This window comes from Oncorhynchus nerka, linkage group LG27, assembly GCF_034236695.1.
Source record: "Oncorhynchus nerka isolate Pitt River linkage group LG27, Oner_Uvic_2.0, whole genome shotgun sequence".
Lineage (NCBI taxonomy): Eukaryota > Metazoa > Chordata > Actinopteri > Salmoniformes > Salmonidae > Oncorhynchus > Oncorhynchus nerka.
In genome coordinates this window covers 48,398,834-48,420,213 of record NC_088422.1, presented here as the reverse complement: position 1 = coordinate 48,420,213, position 21,380 = coordinate 48,398,834, and the positions used below count along the sequence as shown (strand labels likewise).

General features: G+C 43.6%; 1 protein-coding gene across 1 annotated transcript; it reads left to right on the top strand.

Annotated features, from left to right (window-relative positions):
* Window positions 1-474: 474 nt before the first annotated feature.
* lrrc74b (leucine rich repeat containing 74B) lies at window positions 475-21,119 on the top strand. The gene is made up of 11 exons (XM_029636961.2): window positions 475-788; window positions 1,134-1,332; window positions 8,589-8,731; window positions 9,428-9,560; window positions 10,207-10,413; window positions 17,596-17,705; window positions 18,104-18,219; window positions 18,507-18,585; window positions 18,826-18,921; window positions 19,049-19,165; window positions 19,358-21,119. The coding sequence occupies exons 1-10, from the start codon at window positions 627-629 to the stop codon at window positions 19,163-19,165; spliced, it is 1,362 nt and encodes a 453-aa protein (XP_029492821.2). The 5' UTR covers window positions 475-626; the 3' UTR covers window positions 19,358-21,119.
* The last annotated feature ends 261 nt before the right edge of the window (window positions 21,120-21,380 follow it).

Sequence of the window (21,380 nt, the reverse complement as noted above, 5' to 3'; positions counted from 1 at the left end):
TTTTTTAAACTAGTGTCATGGGACCAAAAATGAGTGAGATGTGGATAGTGAAGTTTAAGGTCAGCTTGGATTGTTGTTTCAAAGATGAAGTATGTATAGGAGATCTATTGTGTACAATCCATGTCCTGTGCCTTTTTCTGTGTTGAACTGATTTATAATTACTGCAATCTAGCCAGCTCTGTGCGCTTCCTGCTCTTGTTGTCATTCTCAAAGCCTTCACAACAGGGTAGGGACTCTGGTACAATACAGGCACCGAGATGCAAAGTGTAGGCAGTGGCACTCAGCTAGAGATACAATCCAGCACCATGGTAACCTAACAACAAAGTAAATTAGTCCATTAAATCAGCCCCTGTGTCCTCAGCCTCCTGTGGATTGGTGGGTGTGAGCCAGAGTGAAAAGCCCACAACTTCCTAATTAGCTGAATCGCTTGCCAGTCAAGTTTTTACTAGGTTGACCCTCCTACTGAGCAAGGTATGTTGCGGCAGCAGCCATAAAGTTTACTGCACTGATTTCTAACACACTTAGATTTACATCAGCACATTCAAACTGGCAAAACTACCTGTGAAAGCTTACAAGCAGCAACATATATTGGGTGGAAGACAAGCCAAGTCCATTGTGTTGGAACCATGGTCGTTGGGAAGAAGTTGGCCAAAGAGTCCCTGCTGCCGTCTGTGCTGGAGGATGATGACGCGGAGACGGAGAGCGAGAGAGCGCAGCTGGGTGGGATAGGGAGCCGACCACCCAGCAGACCCAGGAAAGCTTTCAGTAGGGGAAGTGTTGACCGACAGGTAAATGAGCAGGTGGATCTGACTTGAGAGATTAATAGATGGAGGATATAGATTTGGTAGTGTGCCACTGGAAAATGTTTTTTCGTCTCTTGTCTTTTACTTTTGTCAATATCCACTTTGAGGGACACAGTCCTACTGGTTTGCTTGATTCGCCTCTGGTTAAAAGGCATGAATAAATACCAGCGTACTACAGCTCTCGAGAGTTTGAGTTATGCCGCCCTGTACTTACAGTACATCTCTAATACAGGGATGTCTCCACTATTATTCTAAAACCAGCTGCTACAGTATGATCAGAGTTTATTTTCTTTGAGCCTCAGCCACATTCTCTCCCACTCCCTGCTGCAGACAGTGACCCGGTCAGGGTCCGGCCGCCACTCTAGCCCCGAGGGGGAGGTGTCAGTCAGGGGTGAGAGAAAGGAGGATGAGGGGGAGGAGGAGGAAGAAGAGGGCAGTGGAGTTGGCGATGGAGACTCACAGGAGAGGGGGAAGGAATGTGTCATCACAGCTTCAGATGAGGACTATGACACAGACTTGGAGCTGGGAGGTAGGTAGCACATCATAGCCCTGCGAGTTCTTAATAAAAGAGAGAATGAGAGAAAGGTAGGTGAATCACAAGTTCTGATAAAAGGGTGTACGAGAGCTAAGGGGCAGAGCGTGCGTGTGGTTTGCCACTGATGAGTCGTGTTTGACATGAACCTTTTCATCTCTGATAGATCATCACACTTTCACATGCTCTTTCTGTTTGTATCTCTCTCTCTCTCGCTCTCTCTCACTTTCTGGAAAGACATCGTTTACAATTTCATATTCCCTCTCACTCTTTCATAGAAAATAAACCTCATCTTCTTTCTGAAGCCCCTACTGTGATCATTGGATCATATTTAGATCATGCATTGAACATGAGCAACTGTCCCAATAAGTTTCTCTCTCTCGCTTTCCAACCTCTCACTTCCCCTCCCCCTCTTCACTTTTCCTACTGATCAGTTGAAGGGATGGCAGAAACAAACACCTACACACACTCCTGCTCAAACATATATTCCTGTTCTGCATCGTAATTACTTCATCTAGGCTTTGTAGTAAGGCCTCTTTCACCATAAGTGAAGGCCATCTGGTACATGAATGAGCTATAACCCACTACCCAGTCCCCAGACGTGGTGAAATCAACCGCAAGGGACTTTAACGACCAAAGTCACATTGACAGCTTAGAATGTCTCAGAGGGATATCTAGAGATGCCAAGTCCTTTAACTCAATGGTTTTGATAGTGAGCGGCTCTGTTGGAGAAACGTATTGCTGGTTTAGATCTGGGTTCAGATACTATTTGAAATCTTTCAAATATTTTGAGCATTTGCCTTAGTTTGTCTGAAGTGCTCAGTGGACGGAGTTTGCTGTGGGACTATTCTATTGGTTCCATTTTCAAGATGGCGCCGTACTGTATGGCTGCCGTCTTGTGAGCTCTGACCCAACTATTTTGGCGTTTATCTTTATTTATTTTGCACAGAATGCATCCGTTATCATTTATTATGCTCGAAAATAACTTTTGAACATCACGTTACTAACCACAATTCTGGCTTCAACGTCCACTTCAACTCATCTGCCCTGGGCTCTTTGTGTAATTCAAGAGGAAACGTCAGCAAAAAAGAGACAGGAGAGGGAGAACCCTGGGGAGATTAAGGTGAAGGGAAAACCGCCCTCCATTCTATTGGCCAATTTCCAGTTTCTTGATAATAAGATGGATGACCTCCGATCGCAGATTTGCTTTCAACGGGACTCTCTGCCATTCTCTGCTTTCGGACAAGATACCCCCCAAAGCAATACAGTTTGATGGATTCTCCATTCACCGAGCAGAGGATATTGGATTCAGGGAAATCGAGAGGGGAGGGGTATGCCGCTTCATCAACAGCAAATGTTGTGCTGACTCTAGCGTCTCTAAGTCTTGACCCATTGTTAACCCGTCTTGGAATACCCTTCTACCTCCTGAAAGAGGTTTCAGCTGTTATCGTGACTGCTCTAAATATTCCACCTCAGGACAAGAAAAACAACAAGCTAGTACTTAATGAACTGTACGAGGCTATAAACAGGCAGAAAACCTTGCCTCTGGAGGCTGCTTTCCTTGTTGGCGGTGAATTGAATTCTGCGTCATTAAGACACAATGCCCAACTTCCATCAACACATCTCCTTCGCCACTGGAGGTGATAATGTCCTAGACCGCTGTTACTCTACCCACAAACAAGCGTACAAGGCCCTCCCTCATCACCCCTTTGGCAAAGCAGATCATGACTCTATACTCCTGCTTCCTGTTTACAAGCAGCCGCTCAAACAGGAAGCACCCGTGATGCACACTGTTGAGAAATGGCCCTCTAAATCGGATGCTACGCTACAAGACTGCTTTGCTAGCGCTGACTGGAATATGTTCCAGGACTCCGCCAATAGCATCAACTAGCTAACCACCCCCGTCACCAGCTTCATTAGGAAATGGATCGCTGACGTCCCCACAGTGAAGGTTCGCCGCTTCCCCAATCAAAAGCCCTGGATTAACACCGAGGTTGGTGCTAAACTGAAGGACAGGGCTACCGCACACAGGGCTATTGCAGCAAACCCCAAGGCTACGGCTGAGGATACGAACAAGTACAAGATGTCCCGCTGCAACCTTCGCAGAGCCATCAAACAAGCAAGAGGACAATATAGGAACAAGGTAGAATCCTATTACACAGGCTCAAACGCCCGCTGCATGTGGCAGTCCAGGTCAACGCTCGTAAGGCGGCGGTGCTGGACGGTATCACAGGGAACGTTCACAGAGCATGCGCAGAACAGCTGGTAGGCGTATTATATCATATCATATCATATCATAGGCTTATACAGAAGAAAGGAAGACAAAATAAGGACAGAAGAAAAAGGAAAAGAAAAAGGACAACAAAGTGAAACCTCTAAAGAAACAAGAGACCATAATACAAGAAACAGCACTATAGAGAGATAGAACAACAACAACGCAGCCACTGCCAGCTAGCCTACTTCAGCAGTACTGTATCATTTGAATTATTTTAGTCAATAAGATTCCTGCTACGTAAGCTTAACTTTCTGAACATTCGAGACGTGTAGTCCACTTGTCATTCCAATCTCCTTTGCATTAGCGTAGCCTCTTCTGTAGCCTGTCAACTATGTGTCTGTCTATCCCTGTTCTCTCCTCTCTGCACAGACCATACAAACGCTCCACACCGCGTGGCCGCGGCCACTCTAATCTGGTGGTCCCAGCGCGCACGACCCACGTGGAGTTCCAGGTCTCCGGTAGCCTCTGGAACTGCCGATCTGCGGCCAACAAGGCAGAGTTCATCTCAGCCTATGCCTCCCTCCAGTCCCTCGACTTCTTGGCACTGACGGAAACATGGATCACCACAGATAACACTGCTACTCCTACTGCTCTCTCTTCGTCCGCCCACGTGTTCTCGCACACCCCGAGAGCTTCTGGTCAGCGGGGTGGTGGCACCGGGATCCTCATCTCTCCCAAGTGGTCATTCTCTCTTTCTCCCCTTACCCATCTGTCTATCGCCTCCTTTGAATTCCATGCTGTCACAGTTACCAGCCCTTTCAAGCTTAACATCCTTATCATTTATCGCCCTCCAGGTTCCCTCGGAGAGTTCATCAATGAGCTTGATGCCTTGATAAGCTCCTTTCCTGAGGACGGCTCACCTCTCACAGTTCTGGGCGACTTTAACCTCCCCACGTCTACCTTTGACTCATTCCTCTCTGCCTCCTTCTTTCCACTCCTCTCCTCTTTTGACCTCACCCTCTCACCTTCCCCCTCTACTCACAAGGCAGGCAATACGCTCGACCTCATCTTTACTAGATGCTGTTCTTCCACTAACCTCACTGCAACTCCCCTCCAAGTCTCCGACCACTACCTTGTATCCTTTTCCCTCTTGCTCTCATCCAACACTTCCCACACTGCCCCTACTCGGATGGTATCGCGCCGTCCCAATCTTCGCTCTCTCTCCCCCGCTACTCTCTCCTCTTCCATCCTATCATTTCTTCCCTCTGCTCAAACCTTCTCCAACCTATCTCCTGATTCTGCCTCCTCAACCCTCCTCTCCTCCCTTTCTGCATCCCTTGATTCTCTATGTCCCTTATCCTCCAGGCCGGCTCGGTCCTCCCCTCCTGCTCCGTGGCTCGACGACTCATTGCGAGCTCACAGAACAGGGCTCCGGGCAGCCGAGCGGAAATGGAGGAAAACTCGCCTCCCTGCGGACCTGGCATCCTTTCACTCCCTCCTCTCTACATTTTCCTCTTCTGTCTCTGCTGCTAAAGCCACTTTCTACCACTCTAAATTCCAAGCATCTGCCTCTAACCCTAGGAAGCTCTTTGCCACCTTCTCCTCCCTCCTGAATCCTCCTCCCCCTCCCCCCCTCCTCCCTCTCTGCAGATGACTTCGTCAACCATTTTGAAAAGAAGGTCGACGACATCCGATCCTCGTTTGCTAAGTCAAACGACACCGCTGGTTCTGCTCACACTGCCCTACCCTGTGCTCTGACCTCTTTCTCCCCTCTCTCTCCAGATGAAATCTCGCGTCTTGTGACGGCCGGCCGCCCAACAACCTGCCCGCTTGACCCTATTCCCTCCTCTCTTCTCCAGACCATTTCCGGAGACCTTCTCCCTTACCTCACCTCGCTCATCAACTCATCCCTGACCGCTGGCTACGTCCCTTCTGTCTTCAAGAGAGCGAGAGTTGCACCCCTTCTGAAAAAACCTACACTCGATCCCTCCGATGTCAACAACTACAGACCAGTATCCCTTCTTTCTTTTCTCTCCAAAACTCTTGAACGTGCCGTCCTTGGCCAGCTCTCCAGCTATCTCTCTCAGAATGACCTTCTTGATCCAAATCAGTCAGGTTTCAAGACTAGTCATTCAACTGAGACTGCTCTTCTCTGTATCACGGAGGCCCTCCGCACTGCTAAAGCTAACTCTCTCTCCTCTGCTCTCATCCTTCTAGACCTATCGGCTGCCTTCGATACTGTGAACCATCAGATCCTCCTCTCCACCCTCTCCGAGTTGGGCATCTCCGGCGCGGCCCACGCTTGGATTGCGTCCTACCTGACAGGTCGCTCCTACCAGGTGGCGTGGCGAGAATCTGTCTCCTCACCACGCGCTCTCACCACTGGCGTCCTCCAGGGCTCTGTTCTAGGCCCTCTCCTATTCTCGTTATACACCAAGTCACTTGGCTCTGTCATAACCTCACATGGTCTCTCCTATCATTGCTATGCAGACGACACACAATTAATCTTCTCCTTTCCCCCTTCTGATGACCAGGTGGCGAAACGCATCTCTGCATGTCTGGCAGACATATCAGTGTGGATGACGGATCACCACCTCAAGCTGAACCTCGGCAAGACGGAGCTGCTCTTCCTCCCGGGGAAGGACTGCCCATTCCATGATCTCGCCATCACGGTTGACAACTCCATTGTGTCCTCCTCCCAGAGCGCTAAGAACCTTGGCGTGATCCTGGACAACACCCTGTCGTTCTCAACTAACATCAAGGCGGTGGCCCGTTCTTGTAGGTTCATGCTCTACAACATCCGCAGAGTACGACCCTGCCTCACACAGGAAGCAGCGCAGGTCCTAATCCAGGCACTTGTCATCTCCCGTCTGGATTACTGCAACTTGCTGTTGGCTGGGCTCCCTGCCTGTGCCATTAAACCCCTACAACTCATCCAGAACGCCGCAGCCCGTCTGGTGTTCAACCTTCCCAAGTTCTCTCACGTCACCCCGCTCCTCCGCTCTCTCCACTGGCTTCCAGTTGAAGCTCGCATCCGCTACAAGACCATGGTGCTTGCCTACGGAGCTGTGAGGGGAACGGCACCTCAGTACCTCCAGGCTCTGATCAGGCCCTACACCCAAACAAGGGCACTGCGTTCATCCACCTCTGGCCTGCTCGCCTCCCTACCACTGAGGAAGTACAGTTCCCGCGCAGCCCAGTCAAAACTGTTCGCTGCTCTGGCCCCCCAATGGTGGAACAAACTCCCTCACGATGCCAGGACAGCGGAGTCAATCACCACCTTCCGGAGACACCTGAAACCCCACCTCTTTCAGGAATACCTAGGATAGGATAAAGTAATCCTTCTCACCCCCTTAATAGATTTAGATGCACTATTGTAAAGTGGCTGTTCCACTGGATGTCTTAAGGTGAATGCACCAATTTGTAAGTCGCTCTGGATAAGAGCGTCTGCTAAATGACTTAAATGTAATGTAATGTAAATATTCACAATCATTTTCAACCTCTCCTTGTCCCAGTCTGTGATCCCCATCTCAAGCTGACCACCATCATTCCTGTTCCCAGGAACTCTAAGGCTACCTGCTACAATGACGACCACCCTGTAGCACTCACATCTGTAATCATGAACTTCATCATCTTAGACACCCTAGACCCACTCCAATTTGCATACCGCGCCAACAGATCCATAGACGAAGCAATGTCAATTGCACTCCACACTGCCCTAGACCACCTAGATAAGAGGAATACCTATGTGAGAATGCTGTAAATTGATTAGAGCATAGTCCCTTCCAAACTCGTCAACAGGCTTGGGACCCTGGGACTGACCACCTCCCTCTGCAACTGGATCCTGGACTTCCTGATGGGCCGACACCAGGCAACATCACTTCTGCCATATTGAACCTCAACACGGGGGCCCCGCAGTGGTGTGTGCTTAGTCTCCTGTACTCTCGGTTCACCGACGCCTGCATGGCCACGCACGACTCCAACATCATCATCAAGTTTGCTGATGACACAATCACCGGCGACGATGAGACAGCCTACAGGGAGGAGGTCAGTGACCTGGCAGAGTGGTGCCAGGAAATAGTCGCCCCCTCAATGTCAGTAAGATCAAGGAGCTGATTGTGGACTACAGGCAATGGGGGGAGGGGGAGGGCTGCAGTGGAGCGGGTCGAGAGCTTCATGTTCCTCGGTGTCCAAATCACTAAGGACATAAAATGGTCCACACTCAAGCAAATCCTCAAAAAGTTATACAGCTGCACCATTGAGAGCATCTTGACTGGCTGCATCAATGCTTGGTATGGCAACTGCATCCCCCTTGATTGCATGGCGTTACAGATGGTGGTGTGGACAGCCCAGTACATCACTGTGGTCGAGCTCCCTGCCGTCAAGGACCATATGAGTCAGTGTGAAAGGAAGGCCCGGGAATTTGTTGAAGACTCCAGCCACCCAAGCCATGGACTGTTGTCACTGCTTCCGCACAGCAAGCGATACCAGAGCAACAACTCTGACACCAACAGGCTCCTTAACAGCTTCTATCCCCAAACCATAAGACTGCTAAATAGCAAACAAAATGGCTACACGGACTGTCTGCACTGACCCTTCTGTTTCATTTTGTATTTTTGCACTGACTCTATGCACACTCACATACTCACTCTACACACTCACTCATTCACACTGACACTCCAATACACACACACACACGCTTAATTTGCTCACACACATAACACGCACACACATTCCTACTGCATCTAGACACACACACACTCACATAGAAACATCATATACGCTGCTGCTACTCTGTTTATCATATATGCTGATGCCTAGCCACCTTACCTCTAAACACATCTTCCCCTACCACTCCAGCATCCCTTCACATTATAAATATGGTATTGGCACTGACCCTGGAACTGACCCTGTAGCTTACTTACCTTCTTCTACTTCCCGTGTGTTTATATTCTACTTAAAACTTGAGACATTGTGTCAGGCAAGTTCATTCAAGCCCAGCTAAAGTATATGTATTGTCTGCTTGGTTCTGTTGCAGATGTGAAGGAGGCGTATGACCCGACGGGCCAGACTCGATACAGGGAGGCGTGTAGAATGTTCAACGTAGTCCCTGTATCCTATTTCCTGAAACACATGGGCAATACTGAGCTAACCATGATGCACCATGGCCTCGGGCCTCAGGTAAGACTGACCAGGCCAGTGCCCTGTTTAATAATGCAAAACGTTTCCCTTCCACGGTCTCTCCCTCATTCAGTTACTCTTTACTTAACTCTGTATCATTGAGGCTAACGCTAGCTTGCATCTGCAAAAGCTGTGCACTTAAAACAGCACTGAAAAACCACAGTAGCCAGCCATATGCTTGTTATCTAAATGCTAAGTAGATAGTTGTATGTTCTGGATACTATTTAACACCAAATGTACTGATACGGCTGACTGACTGGAGCCTGAAGCTAAGGTAAAAGGTATTTTTCATATCATCTGCACAGCCATGTACTCTCTCTTTAGCCAGGCAAAACTATAATTTCTTAGACTGTCTCATTCCCTGAACCCACGCCTCCCTCCATGTGACCTCTGTCTGCTTCATTAGTCTAAACCATGGAGCATCTCTTTTATTATTAAACTGTGCAACAAAAAAACCTAGCGGATATGAGAGGTCCTTCAATAAAGAACAAGGTCATTCTGGCACCCATTAGATGGGTGAGGTGTTTTCATAATAGGTACCTGGTAAAAGAGGCAAAAACCCACACATACAGGCACACACCTGCTCTCGAGAGCAAATCCTATTTCCATTTTTTTAAAAGAGGGGGAAAAAACAACAGGAGACGAAAGAGAGAGAGAAACAAACTAAATAGTCTTTGTGTGAAATGTGTTCTGTAGGGCACCAAAGCACTGGCGGTTTCCTTGGTAACCAACACTTCCCTCCTGAAGCTGAACCTCAGGGATAATTGCATGGAAGGGACTGGCGGGGCTGCCATGGCCGAGATGTTAAAGGAGAACTGTTACATCACAGGTGGGCACTCCACCAACCTCCAATCCGAGGCCCAGGGGACTCAGGAAGGCGGCGGTGCCACCCACACCCATCCGCGCGCCGACCTCACTCACTGCCATCCTTGTCGTGCCTCGACACCTAGGGACCTATTTAACATTCAGTCAGTGTCTAGCTAGCAGCAAGCTCCGTACACAGTTCATGATCCAAGGGAGAAATTGTTTCACCGCTGAGTGTGTCATTAAATCCACAACCACAATTCCAATGGTTCTAATTCAGAACTAATAAATGTCATTCACAATGCCTTAATGACACTGCTATTAGAATAATAGGTTAACTGCTGCCAACGAAAGTGGAATGTGATGCTTTAGGGTGATGTATCTCACCTGAACAAAAGATGGCAGATGACTCATTCGATTACATTCGATTTTAAACATTGTAGCTTTGATGAGAGAACAAAGTGGTTTCAACAAATACAAATCAATTGAATAATCTTTATAATGTGGCAGGCAGACAACATTACAACAGGATTAATACATTAATGACAACCTATACCATATAAGAGGATAGGACAGATACTCACAAACAACAACTAACAGCTCAACCTTCTGCTCTACTCTAACCCTGTATGACCTCAGACCTCTCTGTGACATGTGTGTCTCCTTCTCAGAGGTGGACCTGGGGGAGAACAGGCTGGGGGAGTGTGGTGCCCAGACCCTGTCCAGTATGCTGCAGGAGAACACCACACTGGTCTCACTCAGCATGTCTGGGAACGAGCTGGCTGACCGGGCCGCACAACACCTGGCCCAGACCCTGACCTCCAACACCAAGCTGGAGACCCTAGACCTCAGTCACAACTCCATAGGAGATGCATCAGGTAGGGTTTGGGCACTGTGTGTGTGTGTGTGTGTGTGTGTGTGTGTGTGTGTGTGTGTGTGTGTGTGTGTGTGTGTGTGTGTGTGTGTGTGTGTGTGTGTGTGTGTGTGTGAGAGACCTTAGCCACAGCAATAAGGTACGAGGGGGTGTGGTATATTGGCCATAAACCACAAACCCCTGAGGTGCCTTATTGCTATTATAAACTGGTTAACAACGTAATTAGAGCAGTAAAAGTAAATGTTTTGTCATACCTGTGATACACGGTCTGATATACAATGGTTGTCAGCCAATCAGTATTCAGGGCTCGAACCACCCAGTTTATGATTATAATTAGAGCAGTAGTGGTCTGAGATCAGAGCTTTGAGGAACACCCAACAGATGTTGTAAAAAGCATACCTAGCCGTAACCTTCGAGACATCTTAAGACATAAAGTTGGGCTGTTTTGAGACACTTTGAAAGACCATAACAAATTCCAATATAGGCCCTAAACAACATGACATGAAAGACCATAACAAATTCCAATATAGGCCCTAAACAACATGACGTCTTCCTATTCTTGGATGAGGATTTTTTTTCTCCATTCAAGAAGTTCATTTCATTGAGGGTCTCAGAGAAATTACATATATTTTTCTTAAGAATACAGGATAACAACCACCACTCTACAGTCACCTCTGGTGTAGTTCACAGCACTTGCATGTTAGATAAACAAATTAATGTAATCCACTATAACTCCCAACAAAAGTGAATCACTTCAATTTCAAGCTCTAAATGCCCTTATCAATCGCTCAAATGTATCTGTTTATCGCTATCCAGTGGGGCGTAGAAAACAGTTCCCGACAACTGAAATCTGTTCCAGACAACTGAAAAGACTGCAGCCAGTGAGTTTATGAAACACACAGACACACACCGGTGGTGACATATTGATGCAGAGCGGCTAGACACAGACCACATATTTTGTAGCAGATTGTGGCATTCAAAGGTCAAGAAATCTCCTTCATTATGAGCCCACTCAATTAGGATGTGGTTGTGGATGAGATTTGTAACAAAAACCTTTACCTGACGCAGAGTAAATGACAAACCAGACCGTGGGGCTTCAGGCAAGGCCTGAGAAATTGAATATATACACATTTTTACAATACAAAAAAATTATAATAATATACTTCAAATACGAGATGTATTTTTCTAGTATATGTGAAATATACTAGAAATATAATATCATTGCACTTCCATACACTTATTAAAAGTGTACTTTATATTCAGTTTTTTTTTCAGTCTTTTAGTACACTAGAAATATACATTAAACTTAAACACACTCATTAAAACTATACTTCAACTTCAAACACTAATTGTAATTTATTATATTAATCGAAAATACACACTGTTTTTAAGTTGAAACATTTGTTTTATTTTTATGAAAGTGATCAAGTACACTAAGTAGGCAGTGCCTTGCAAAAGCATTCATACCCCTTGGATTCCTTCACATTTTACTGCGTTACAAAGTGGCGTTAAAATTGATTTAACTGTCATTTTTTGTCAACAACGAACTCAATATACTCTGCAATGTCAAAGTCAAAGTAAAATAATAAAAAATAAGATTAATAAAAATGAAATAACTAAAATATAGTCATTGCATAAGTATTCAGCTCCTTTGTTTAGGCAAGCCTAAATTACTGCAGGAGTCAAATTTGGCTTAACAAATCACAGAATATGTTACATGGATTCTGTGAGAAATAATAGGGATTGACATGATTTTTTCATGACTAACCCTTCCTCTGTTCCCCATACATACAACATCTGTAAGGTCCCTCAGTCGTGTATTGAAATTCAAGCACATATTCAACTACAAAGACCAGGGAGCCTTTCGAAAGCTTCATAAAAAGGGCAGTGATTGGTAGATCGGTAACAATATCAAATCAGACATTGAATATCTATTTAATAAGGTCAAGTTAATAATTATGCTGTGGATTATGTATTAAACGACCCAGACACATCAAAGACAAGACAAGTAGGACCTTCTGAAATGAGCTGCAGCACAGGAATGAAACTGCTCAGGGATGTTACCATGAGGCCATTGGTGATTGTAAAACAGTTACAGAGTTCAGTGGCTGTAATGCGAGAAAAGTGAGGATGAATCAACAACATTGTAGTGACTCCACAATGAATGACTTAAATGACAGAGTGAAAAGAAGAATATAAATATACAGAATAAAAATATTCCAAAACATACATCTTGTATGTAACAAGGCACGAAAGAAATATTGAACTAGCCTAAATGCAAAGCCTTATGTTTGGGGAAAATCCAACAACACATCACTGCCGCCTTATTTTAAAGCATGGTGGCGGCTGCATCATGGTATGGGTATGCTTGACATCGGCAAATACTTGTTAGTTTTTCCGGAAGAAAAGAAACGGATTGAGCTAAGAGGAAAACCTAATTCAGTCTGCTTTACAACAGACACTGGGAGAGGAAGTCACCTTTCAGTAGGTCAATAACTCAGAACACAATCTACACTCACCAAGAAGACAGTGAATGTTCCTGAGTAGCCAACTTACAGTTTTGACTTAAATCTGATTGAACATCTATTGCAAGACTAGAACATTGCTGTGTAGCCATGAGCACCAACATCTTACAGAGATTGAAGATTTATGAAAATAATAAAGGGCTAATATTGCACAATCCAGGTGTATAAAGCTCATAAGACTCACTGCTCAAGAAGACTCACTGCTGTAATCACTGCCAAAGGAGTTTCTAACATATATCGACTCCGGGGGTTGAATACTTGTGCAACGACTATATTTTAGTTATTTCTTTTCTATCAATCTTTACAATTTTATTTAGAGAAATCTTCCACTTTGAGATTAAAGTATTTTGTGTAGATTGTTGACCAAAGAAAATACAATTAAATTCATTTGAAGTGATTTAATTTCTATCAATCTTTACCATTTTTTGGGGGAGAAATCTTCCACTTTGAGATTGGAGTATTTTGTGTAGATTGTTGAAGGAAAAAATTACAATTAACAATAATTTGTAACAATAAAATGTGAAGAAATCCAAGGTGTATGAATGGTTTTGCAAGGCACTGTAGTTTCAGTGCCGATAATGAGTTTTGAAGTACTTTCTGAATTCCTGTTCAGAAGAGTGCAGAGAAAGTTGACAAAGATCGTTTATTCCACATAAGCAAACATGTACAGCTGAGGAACATGTTTCTTGAGAGTATACTTTTTTATATCTCAAGAAAATATACTAATGAAAACACACTCCCCTCAATAATACATGCACAACAATTTACATATTACCCAGCATCCCTTTCTGCCGCTGATGTTTTGATTTATTACATGATCTTGTTCCTCATATTTAGCTTATTTAAATGTTTTGATGTTCATTTTCAAACTTAATAATGTTGTAAATATAAATGTAAATGTATTACCGTAATATGAACAACTAAAGAGTGAAATCCCAATAGTGCACTCTGTGATGTTCAGTACTGATGTGAAGTCTGGCTCTTTTCAGTGAGCAGGTGTGGTTGGCGCAGCTCACCAAAAACAGCTGTATATTTTTTTCTCCCAAGCATCTTCTTGAAACAATATGTTTTGTATATTTTGGAAGTTGAACTGTTTGAAAAATGATTGGTGTTAAAACAGTTTTAATTCAATTATTAAATGAAACCATACACTACCTTACCCACAATGTATTTAAAAATGCATTGGTTTGTTATGAAAAATTATGCTATTGAACATTTGCATTTAAAGTATATATTTTTAATGTATATAAACAAAGTCCATATAAATCTAACCATTCAAAACTAATACAATCTGAACAACATAATAATGGAATATTGCACCATATCAAAGAAAAATAAATAATGTGCAAAACTGCAGCAACCCACTTAAAACATTAAACTAGTAGTCCCTCTTATCTCTCTTCTTTAGTGCCATGTTATAGCCAGCAGCACACAGCAATGCTGACCATATTTGACTTTTATGAGAGTTGTGCATTCAGAAATGCAAGCTGCCTCACTTGAGGGGCTGATGCGGTTTCTCCTCTTAGTAATTATTTGTCCCATTTTCGAGAAGACCCTCTCAGAGGGAATTGATGTGGCCACCATGCAGTCTCCCTGTCATGACTTTAGTAAGCCGTGGGTAGACAGAGACCTTGTTCTTCCACCAGCTCAGAGGATCTGCAGATCTTTGTAGGATGGGCTCCTCCAAATACGATCGGACCTCCATTATGGCATCTACTGAGGGATTCCTTCGTGCTTCATCCCCTGTTGCTCTCTCGTCAAACAGCATCCAAACAGCAGACGTTTGTGGCACTAGTGCTGGTGCTTCTGCTCCATCTGATCCCTCTTCATCCTGTTGCTCTGGTGCCTGAGCCTGCTGACTGTTGGGGCTGTCCCTCCCTGCTGCTGAGGTTATTCTTTGAAGAGCCTCATCAATCGCTCTGGAATCACTGAAGGCTAACTTCTTAAACCTGGGGTCAAGTGCAGCAGTTTCTGATAGCACGTGATTATATTCCATTCTGCGGAACTTTGTCCATTGATGAAAATAGGGTGTCCATCAACTCTGTCGCATGTCCTGTGGTTACATTTGCTTCTCTCTAGTGGCTGGGTGTGATTCGCTGCAGACCCTATCACAGGAATATAATTTGAGGCTGTCACATAGCTGAAAAAAGAACTTATTAGTTAATGTTTTGTCTACTGATACTACATTCTCATCTACTGCTCATATACATATATAATACTGGATTAAATAATGATGTAGTAAGAACTGCTTACTGTACCTCTCCACAGTGACCTGCTCAAAGGGTTCCAGGACTCTGCACACCTTCCTCCACCACCTCCCATTCCTCTTGGGTCAGAGCATCAACAGGTGCATTGACACTGGTCAGAGTAGAGATGATGGCATCCTTTGACTCAAGAAACCGCTTCAACATATAAAATGTTGAATTCCACCTTGTAGTGCAGTCTTGTTTAGGCTTCAGCTCAGCTATCCCCATCTGGCGTTCTGTAGACTTTAGTTTTTCAGCACCTACTGTGCTCCTGTGGAAGTTTTCCACAGCTGCTTTCACTTTGTCCACAGTGGGCTTCATCACCTTCAGAGCATCTCTTACAATCAGGTTGATTGTGTGGGCAAGAGATGGATGATGGGTCCATTTGAACATTTTCATGGCTTTGGTTATGTTAGCTGCATTGTCGCTAATACAACAGACCACTTTTCCATCTACTTGGCATTCTCTGGCCACTCTCAACAGTTCCTCTGCCAAGTTCTCTGAGGTGTCTGTCGCTGAACACAAAGCAGACCAGAAGACAGCTAGACATAGAAAAATCTTCAATGAAGTGACATGTAACCGACATGTAAGAAGTGGTTACCCTTGATATCCAGCAGTCAGTGGTAATGCAAACTGCAGTAGCTTTTTGGACTCGTTCCCGCACTGAAGCCTGTGTGCTCTCTTACAATTGTGGAATAAGTGATTTTGAAAGGGTTTTGCTGCTTGGAATTGTGTACGTTGGATTTCTTAAACCTATAATTTCTTAAACCTCTGTCCTCCACGATCGAAAATGATTGGAAATCGGTGGCAATCGTTTTAGCCAATGCAATATCAATTTGGCCTTGTTTTGTTACAGACAGACTTTGGCATAAACCGGTCCATAGAAGACTGTGTTGCTGTGGGTTGCGGAGTAGGCCTACATGACTGAGTGGATACATCTCCACATGTGGAGGTGCTGGCTCCACCACTATCACTAGGAGGCCCGCTAGTTTCTCGAAGCTGCGCTACAACTAGCTTCAAAGTTGGGTGCACAGTTCGCCGGTGTAGGCTGTGCGTAGAACTGGCTTTATATGAGATTTTGTTTTGGCAAATTCTACACCGTGCTCTAACATTGTCTACATTATTAAAATGCATCCAAATGCTACTGTGCTTCTGACTAATTTTCCAGCTGTTGTTTTCACAGCTGTCCTTCCTCTCTGTCCTCGGCTGCTAAGTGTGTGACTATGAGTGAATTGGCTCAGTCATCCCTCCTTCTTTGGTTCATTGGTTGACACTGTGTCTGATTGACAGGAACAACAGGTGAGGCTGTTAGTCTGAGCAGACAGTCAGAACAAATGCGTGCGCTTGAGCATTTAGGCCTATATTATTTTATTTCTTTTTTCATTCTTTGAATTAGTTAATTCTATTCATTTAAATATTTTGATTATTCATATCTTAATATTTTTTATATTTTTATAAAAAGATTTGGCTCTTCTGATATGTGAGCCGGCTCCCAACGTTCACCTACAAGAGCCGGCTCTTAGAGCCGACACATTCGCGAACGACCCATCACTAATTTGTAGCTATGGCCACAACTGCTTCAATCAAGGTGACCTTTACGTGACTATTTACAATAGCTGATGTGGTTAATAAGTGGAAGTGTAGTTGCAAAAGAATACTTGAAATACATTATAAATACACTTTTTATGTAAAGAAAATACAGGAATTCTAATTCAAATACCATTTTAGTATAATTCTAATTCTTGAGAAATATACATAAAATGTTTTTTCCACATGGGAAGTGTCTTCCACGTGTGGGTGGAGGGGGTAGTGTGTGTGTTCGTATTATCTTCACTGTCTCTTCTAAAAGGATCCGTGTGTATTAGTTTTGAATCATACACTCATATCAGACACTTAGTACTCTTCCCATCACTGATTTAATAAATTATATATCATTTTCTCATACGTTGTGATCGTTGTCATAGGAACACCAGTCTTGAATATTGACCCATGATGATTAACAGTGTCATTGAAGATACACTGAAATTTTATTCGTTTTTCTTGACTGTTATTGCCTTTCCACAGAGCAAAATTAGGTAAATAGAGAGCCATCACTGTCTATAACAGTGAATTATATGTGTTGAAAGGAGACATGATCATTGTGATAGAAATGCATTTCTCCTCAATGAGGATAATCCCCTCTCTTGGGGTGCATCTCCGTTTCAAGTGGCATTCATTTCCTTCTCTTCTCTCCTTCATATACACTGACAGAAAAGAAAGGTGGACAGGTGAAAGCAAATTCCTGGTAGTGGTAGGGATCCACCATATTGCGTCCAGGTGACAAGAAGAGGAGACAAGGGGGACACATAAAACTGAGGAGGCCATTGAGGAGGCCACTTAAGACTATTGAGACACAGCTTATTTTTCTCTCATCAGGTCAGGTCCTGGGACATGCTATCGCTGAGAACACAGGGCTGAAATCATTGAGTCTGGCCTGGAACTGTATACGTGGGAAAGGAGCGGTGGCTTTGGCTAAAGGCCTTGGGGTAAATCATATAACCTAGCGTACATGTTATGAAATCTAGGTCTAGTACATAGATAGGTATCTGTTGATTTCAGGCAGCTTTGCAGTAACATACCTAGTCCTCACTTTGTGAATGCCTGAGGCTAACACAAGACCTAATAACCTTTATAATAGATCATTTCAACCCATTTATACAGTATGATATTTGATAAAACTTTGCTTTTCATCTAATCTCTTGTGGACAGACGTACAAGCTCTGGCACTAGATTTTGGTTCTGGATTGCCGAGATAACGTCTACAGTATCTGATCTTGTTCAAATGATTTCATGAAACTCTAAATGAGCTCAGTTAAATCAGATATTCTGTTCCGGAGTACTGTGAAATAGTTTGTAATAATACCATTCACTTGTAATGTCCCAGGCCAACATATTCCTCAGAACACTGGATCTGTCTTACAACGGCCTGGGTAAGGATGGAGCCGTAGCTTTAGGAGAGGCTCTCAAAGACAACAACACTCTAGAGGACCTCAATATAAGGTACAAAGGTTTTCGCCTGTATTTGCTTGTAATGCTTATACACTTTTCTCAATTAACATTAAAAGTTATAAAACAGATGGTCCTAATATAGGCAGTACGGTATGGTGTAAAGCTTTTTATTTCGACGGATGACTACTTACTACCTGTTTAAATTTTTTGCAAAACTTTCTACAAGATAACTGCTATCATATCAAAATGTGAAGACGTCCTTTGAAAGGCAACAGTTTTTTTTATTGCTTGCCCCCCCCCCAACACTTATTATTTTTATTTTTTTATATCTCCCACAGTAACAATCGAATACCCCCTGAAGGTGCGATCCGCTTCACCATGGGCCTCAAAGTAAACAAGACAATAAAAAAACTCTATGTAAGTCAGAAAAAGAGATTGGCTGTAGTATGGAAAACAGTGGGGGATATGCGTGAGGGAGAAATTGGTAAATGTGGGATAAAATGGCTCATCACTATATTTTTCAAGATAAACACCCAAGAAGCAGCCCCAAAAACAAGGTCGTAGAAAGACAAAAAAATTATACTTGATACTATGTCTATTAATATCTGCCAGTGTTATCTTTGGTGATTCTATGTTAATTGACCTGCCTTTGGTCAGATGGGGAGGAATCCTATACAGACTGCCGGGTGTTACGGAGTCCTGAAAGCAATCCAGGGAAACGCAGAATCAGCTATGGAGTGCCTGGACTTTTCTGTAGGTCATGGATTTTCACTTGTGTTATTGTCACTTGGATAAATGACCCTTTCACAACACACCACCTACCTATTGATGCAAAGCCACTCACCTGATAATGTGTGTCTCTGTATACTATAACCTCTAGGACATAACAGTGAATCAGGACTTTGAGGATTTGTACGTTGCCTTAAAAGACATATTCCCAAACATCAGAGTCAAACATGGAGGAAGAATCGACACATTCAGAAAACCAAAGGCCTAAGTGAGAGGTTTTCCATTTGATTACTTTGCATTACCAAGCAACTACCCAAAGTCTATATTGTTTTTGCAAAGCAGTGAAACATTACAATGGTTTGTTCTATTAGAGAATCACCAACCATGAAGGGAGTCTGAATGAAACAAGTTAATAGTTGTTAGACTAATACAGTTTTGTTTTTATTTTTTATTTCCTTAGTGGCCTGGTTTGACCCATCAAGAGGAATACTTTCTTCAAGACAGCAAAGCATCTGGAATATCAGATGTTTATGAATTCTAGGTGAATTGAATGCACAATGCATTGACAACCTTTCTCACCTACAGCACCAAGACAACTTGTCAATTGTATTGAAGAACTACATACTTGTACTTTACATCTTAGCTTGTGGAAATGGATATTGAATTTTTGGGAACATCATGATCTGTATAAATGATATATTGCTTTCACACCCTATCTGTACTGTGTACATTTCTATATGGTCTGTGTTGGACCATGTGTACAGATAATAGGGCCTACTCACCAGACCATCACACTCATATTTTCAACCTGGACTCAGGGGTAGACGTTATATAGTAAACAAAATCCCGGGCACTCCAATTAGGGTGTGAATGTTATTTGTAATTAGATAGAGAAAATCGGACCTCTCTGAGATGAAAATGGATGGCCATCCCTTCAGCGAAGTTTATTTGACCTAAATCCTCCCTAGACGTTTGAAAAATAACAAGTGACCCTCCCCTATACCCAAAATAATAATGAAAACCTAAAGTGGATAGCAAAGAACATCCTTACCTCACTTCTTGGACAGACCAGAGCATTATGCTGTTTTAGAAACTGTTCTTAGTCCTGTAAGCATTACATGGCAACACATGGCTTGGGGTCCAGAAGATTGTGGGTTCACAGACCACTATGGACCACAGTAGGGGTGGGACAAGTATTGAATTGATCTATCATTGTATTTCCAGGTCTGAGAGAAAGAATTGCCTTTTGTAAAAATGTCATGCAATTCTGCATAATTTTACATACTTGTATTTACAAAATATTTTTTAATACCACACAAATTACTGAAATTACAGGCTAAGAATGGACAGAGAGATAGGCCTATGTGTTCATCTTATCATATTCCTCCAATGCCAAATCAGTGTGTCTTATTTGCAATGAAACTCTCCCTGTTTGCAAATAATGAAATCAGAAATGTCATAAGGAATCTGAGCATGGTAGTTTCAAAAGTTAGGTCTACCTTTCCACCCCAGACAGTAGGCCTACCTTTCCACCCCAGACAGTAGGCCTACCTTTCCACCCCAGACAGTAGGCCTACCTTTCCACCCCAGACAGTAGGCCTACCTTTCCACCCCAGACAGTAGGCCTACCTTTCCACCCCAGACAGTAGGCCTGCCTTTCCACCCCAGACAGTAGGCCTGCCTTTCCACCCCAGACAGTAGGCCTGCCTTTCCACCCCAGACAGTAGGCCTGCCTTTCCACCCCAGACAGTAGGCCTGCCTTTCCACCCCAGACAGTAGGTCGACCGACACAGACACATGTAAGCTTTAACTGCTGGCTACTCTTCTTCCTTGGTTTAACCCAACAGAGGTAACAAGTGTTTTCTAAAAGCTGTCTGAGTTTAAACATCTTCTATTGTACAGAATGTAAATAGCTTAATCAATTGATAGTGACAGAATTAGATTACTTCCCAAGCAACCATGTTCTGTCTCCTCGGCTATAAAAGTTTGTAGCTCAGTCTCTGAATGTCAAAGAAATTAAACAATGATATCCCCCATATGCATTCATGTCTTTCCAGTGTATTTTACAGCTTGTTTCCAGCATAAAGCATTGCGGACCAAAGTGCTGTTATTGATCACTTTATAACATTTTTGCAAAATCTTAAACTAACAATGTGCCTGTGCTTTTTGCATTTTCTTTAATAAAAGGTAGGCCTATGGCATACCCTCTCATACCCCGTCAATTTGAGTCCTGGTTTTAACTTAACAGCCCGTCACTGACATGGAATTTAGGCTATTTGAAGAGTGCATGGAGGGTGGAGGAATTGGCCAACAAATCTACTTATGTCAAAAAGAAAGGAAGACCAAGGCTCTCTCTTCATACAGTTAATTAAAATATATTTGTATGGCATGTTCAATGGAAACAAAGATTAACATTTACATTTACATTTATGTCATTTAGCAGACGCTCTTATCCAGAGCGACTTACAAAATAAAATTTTGAA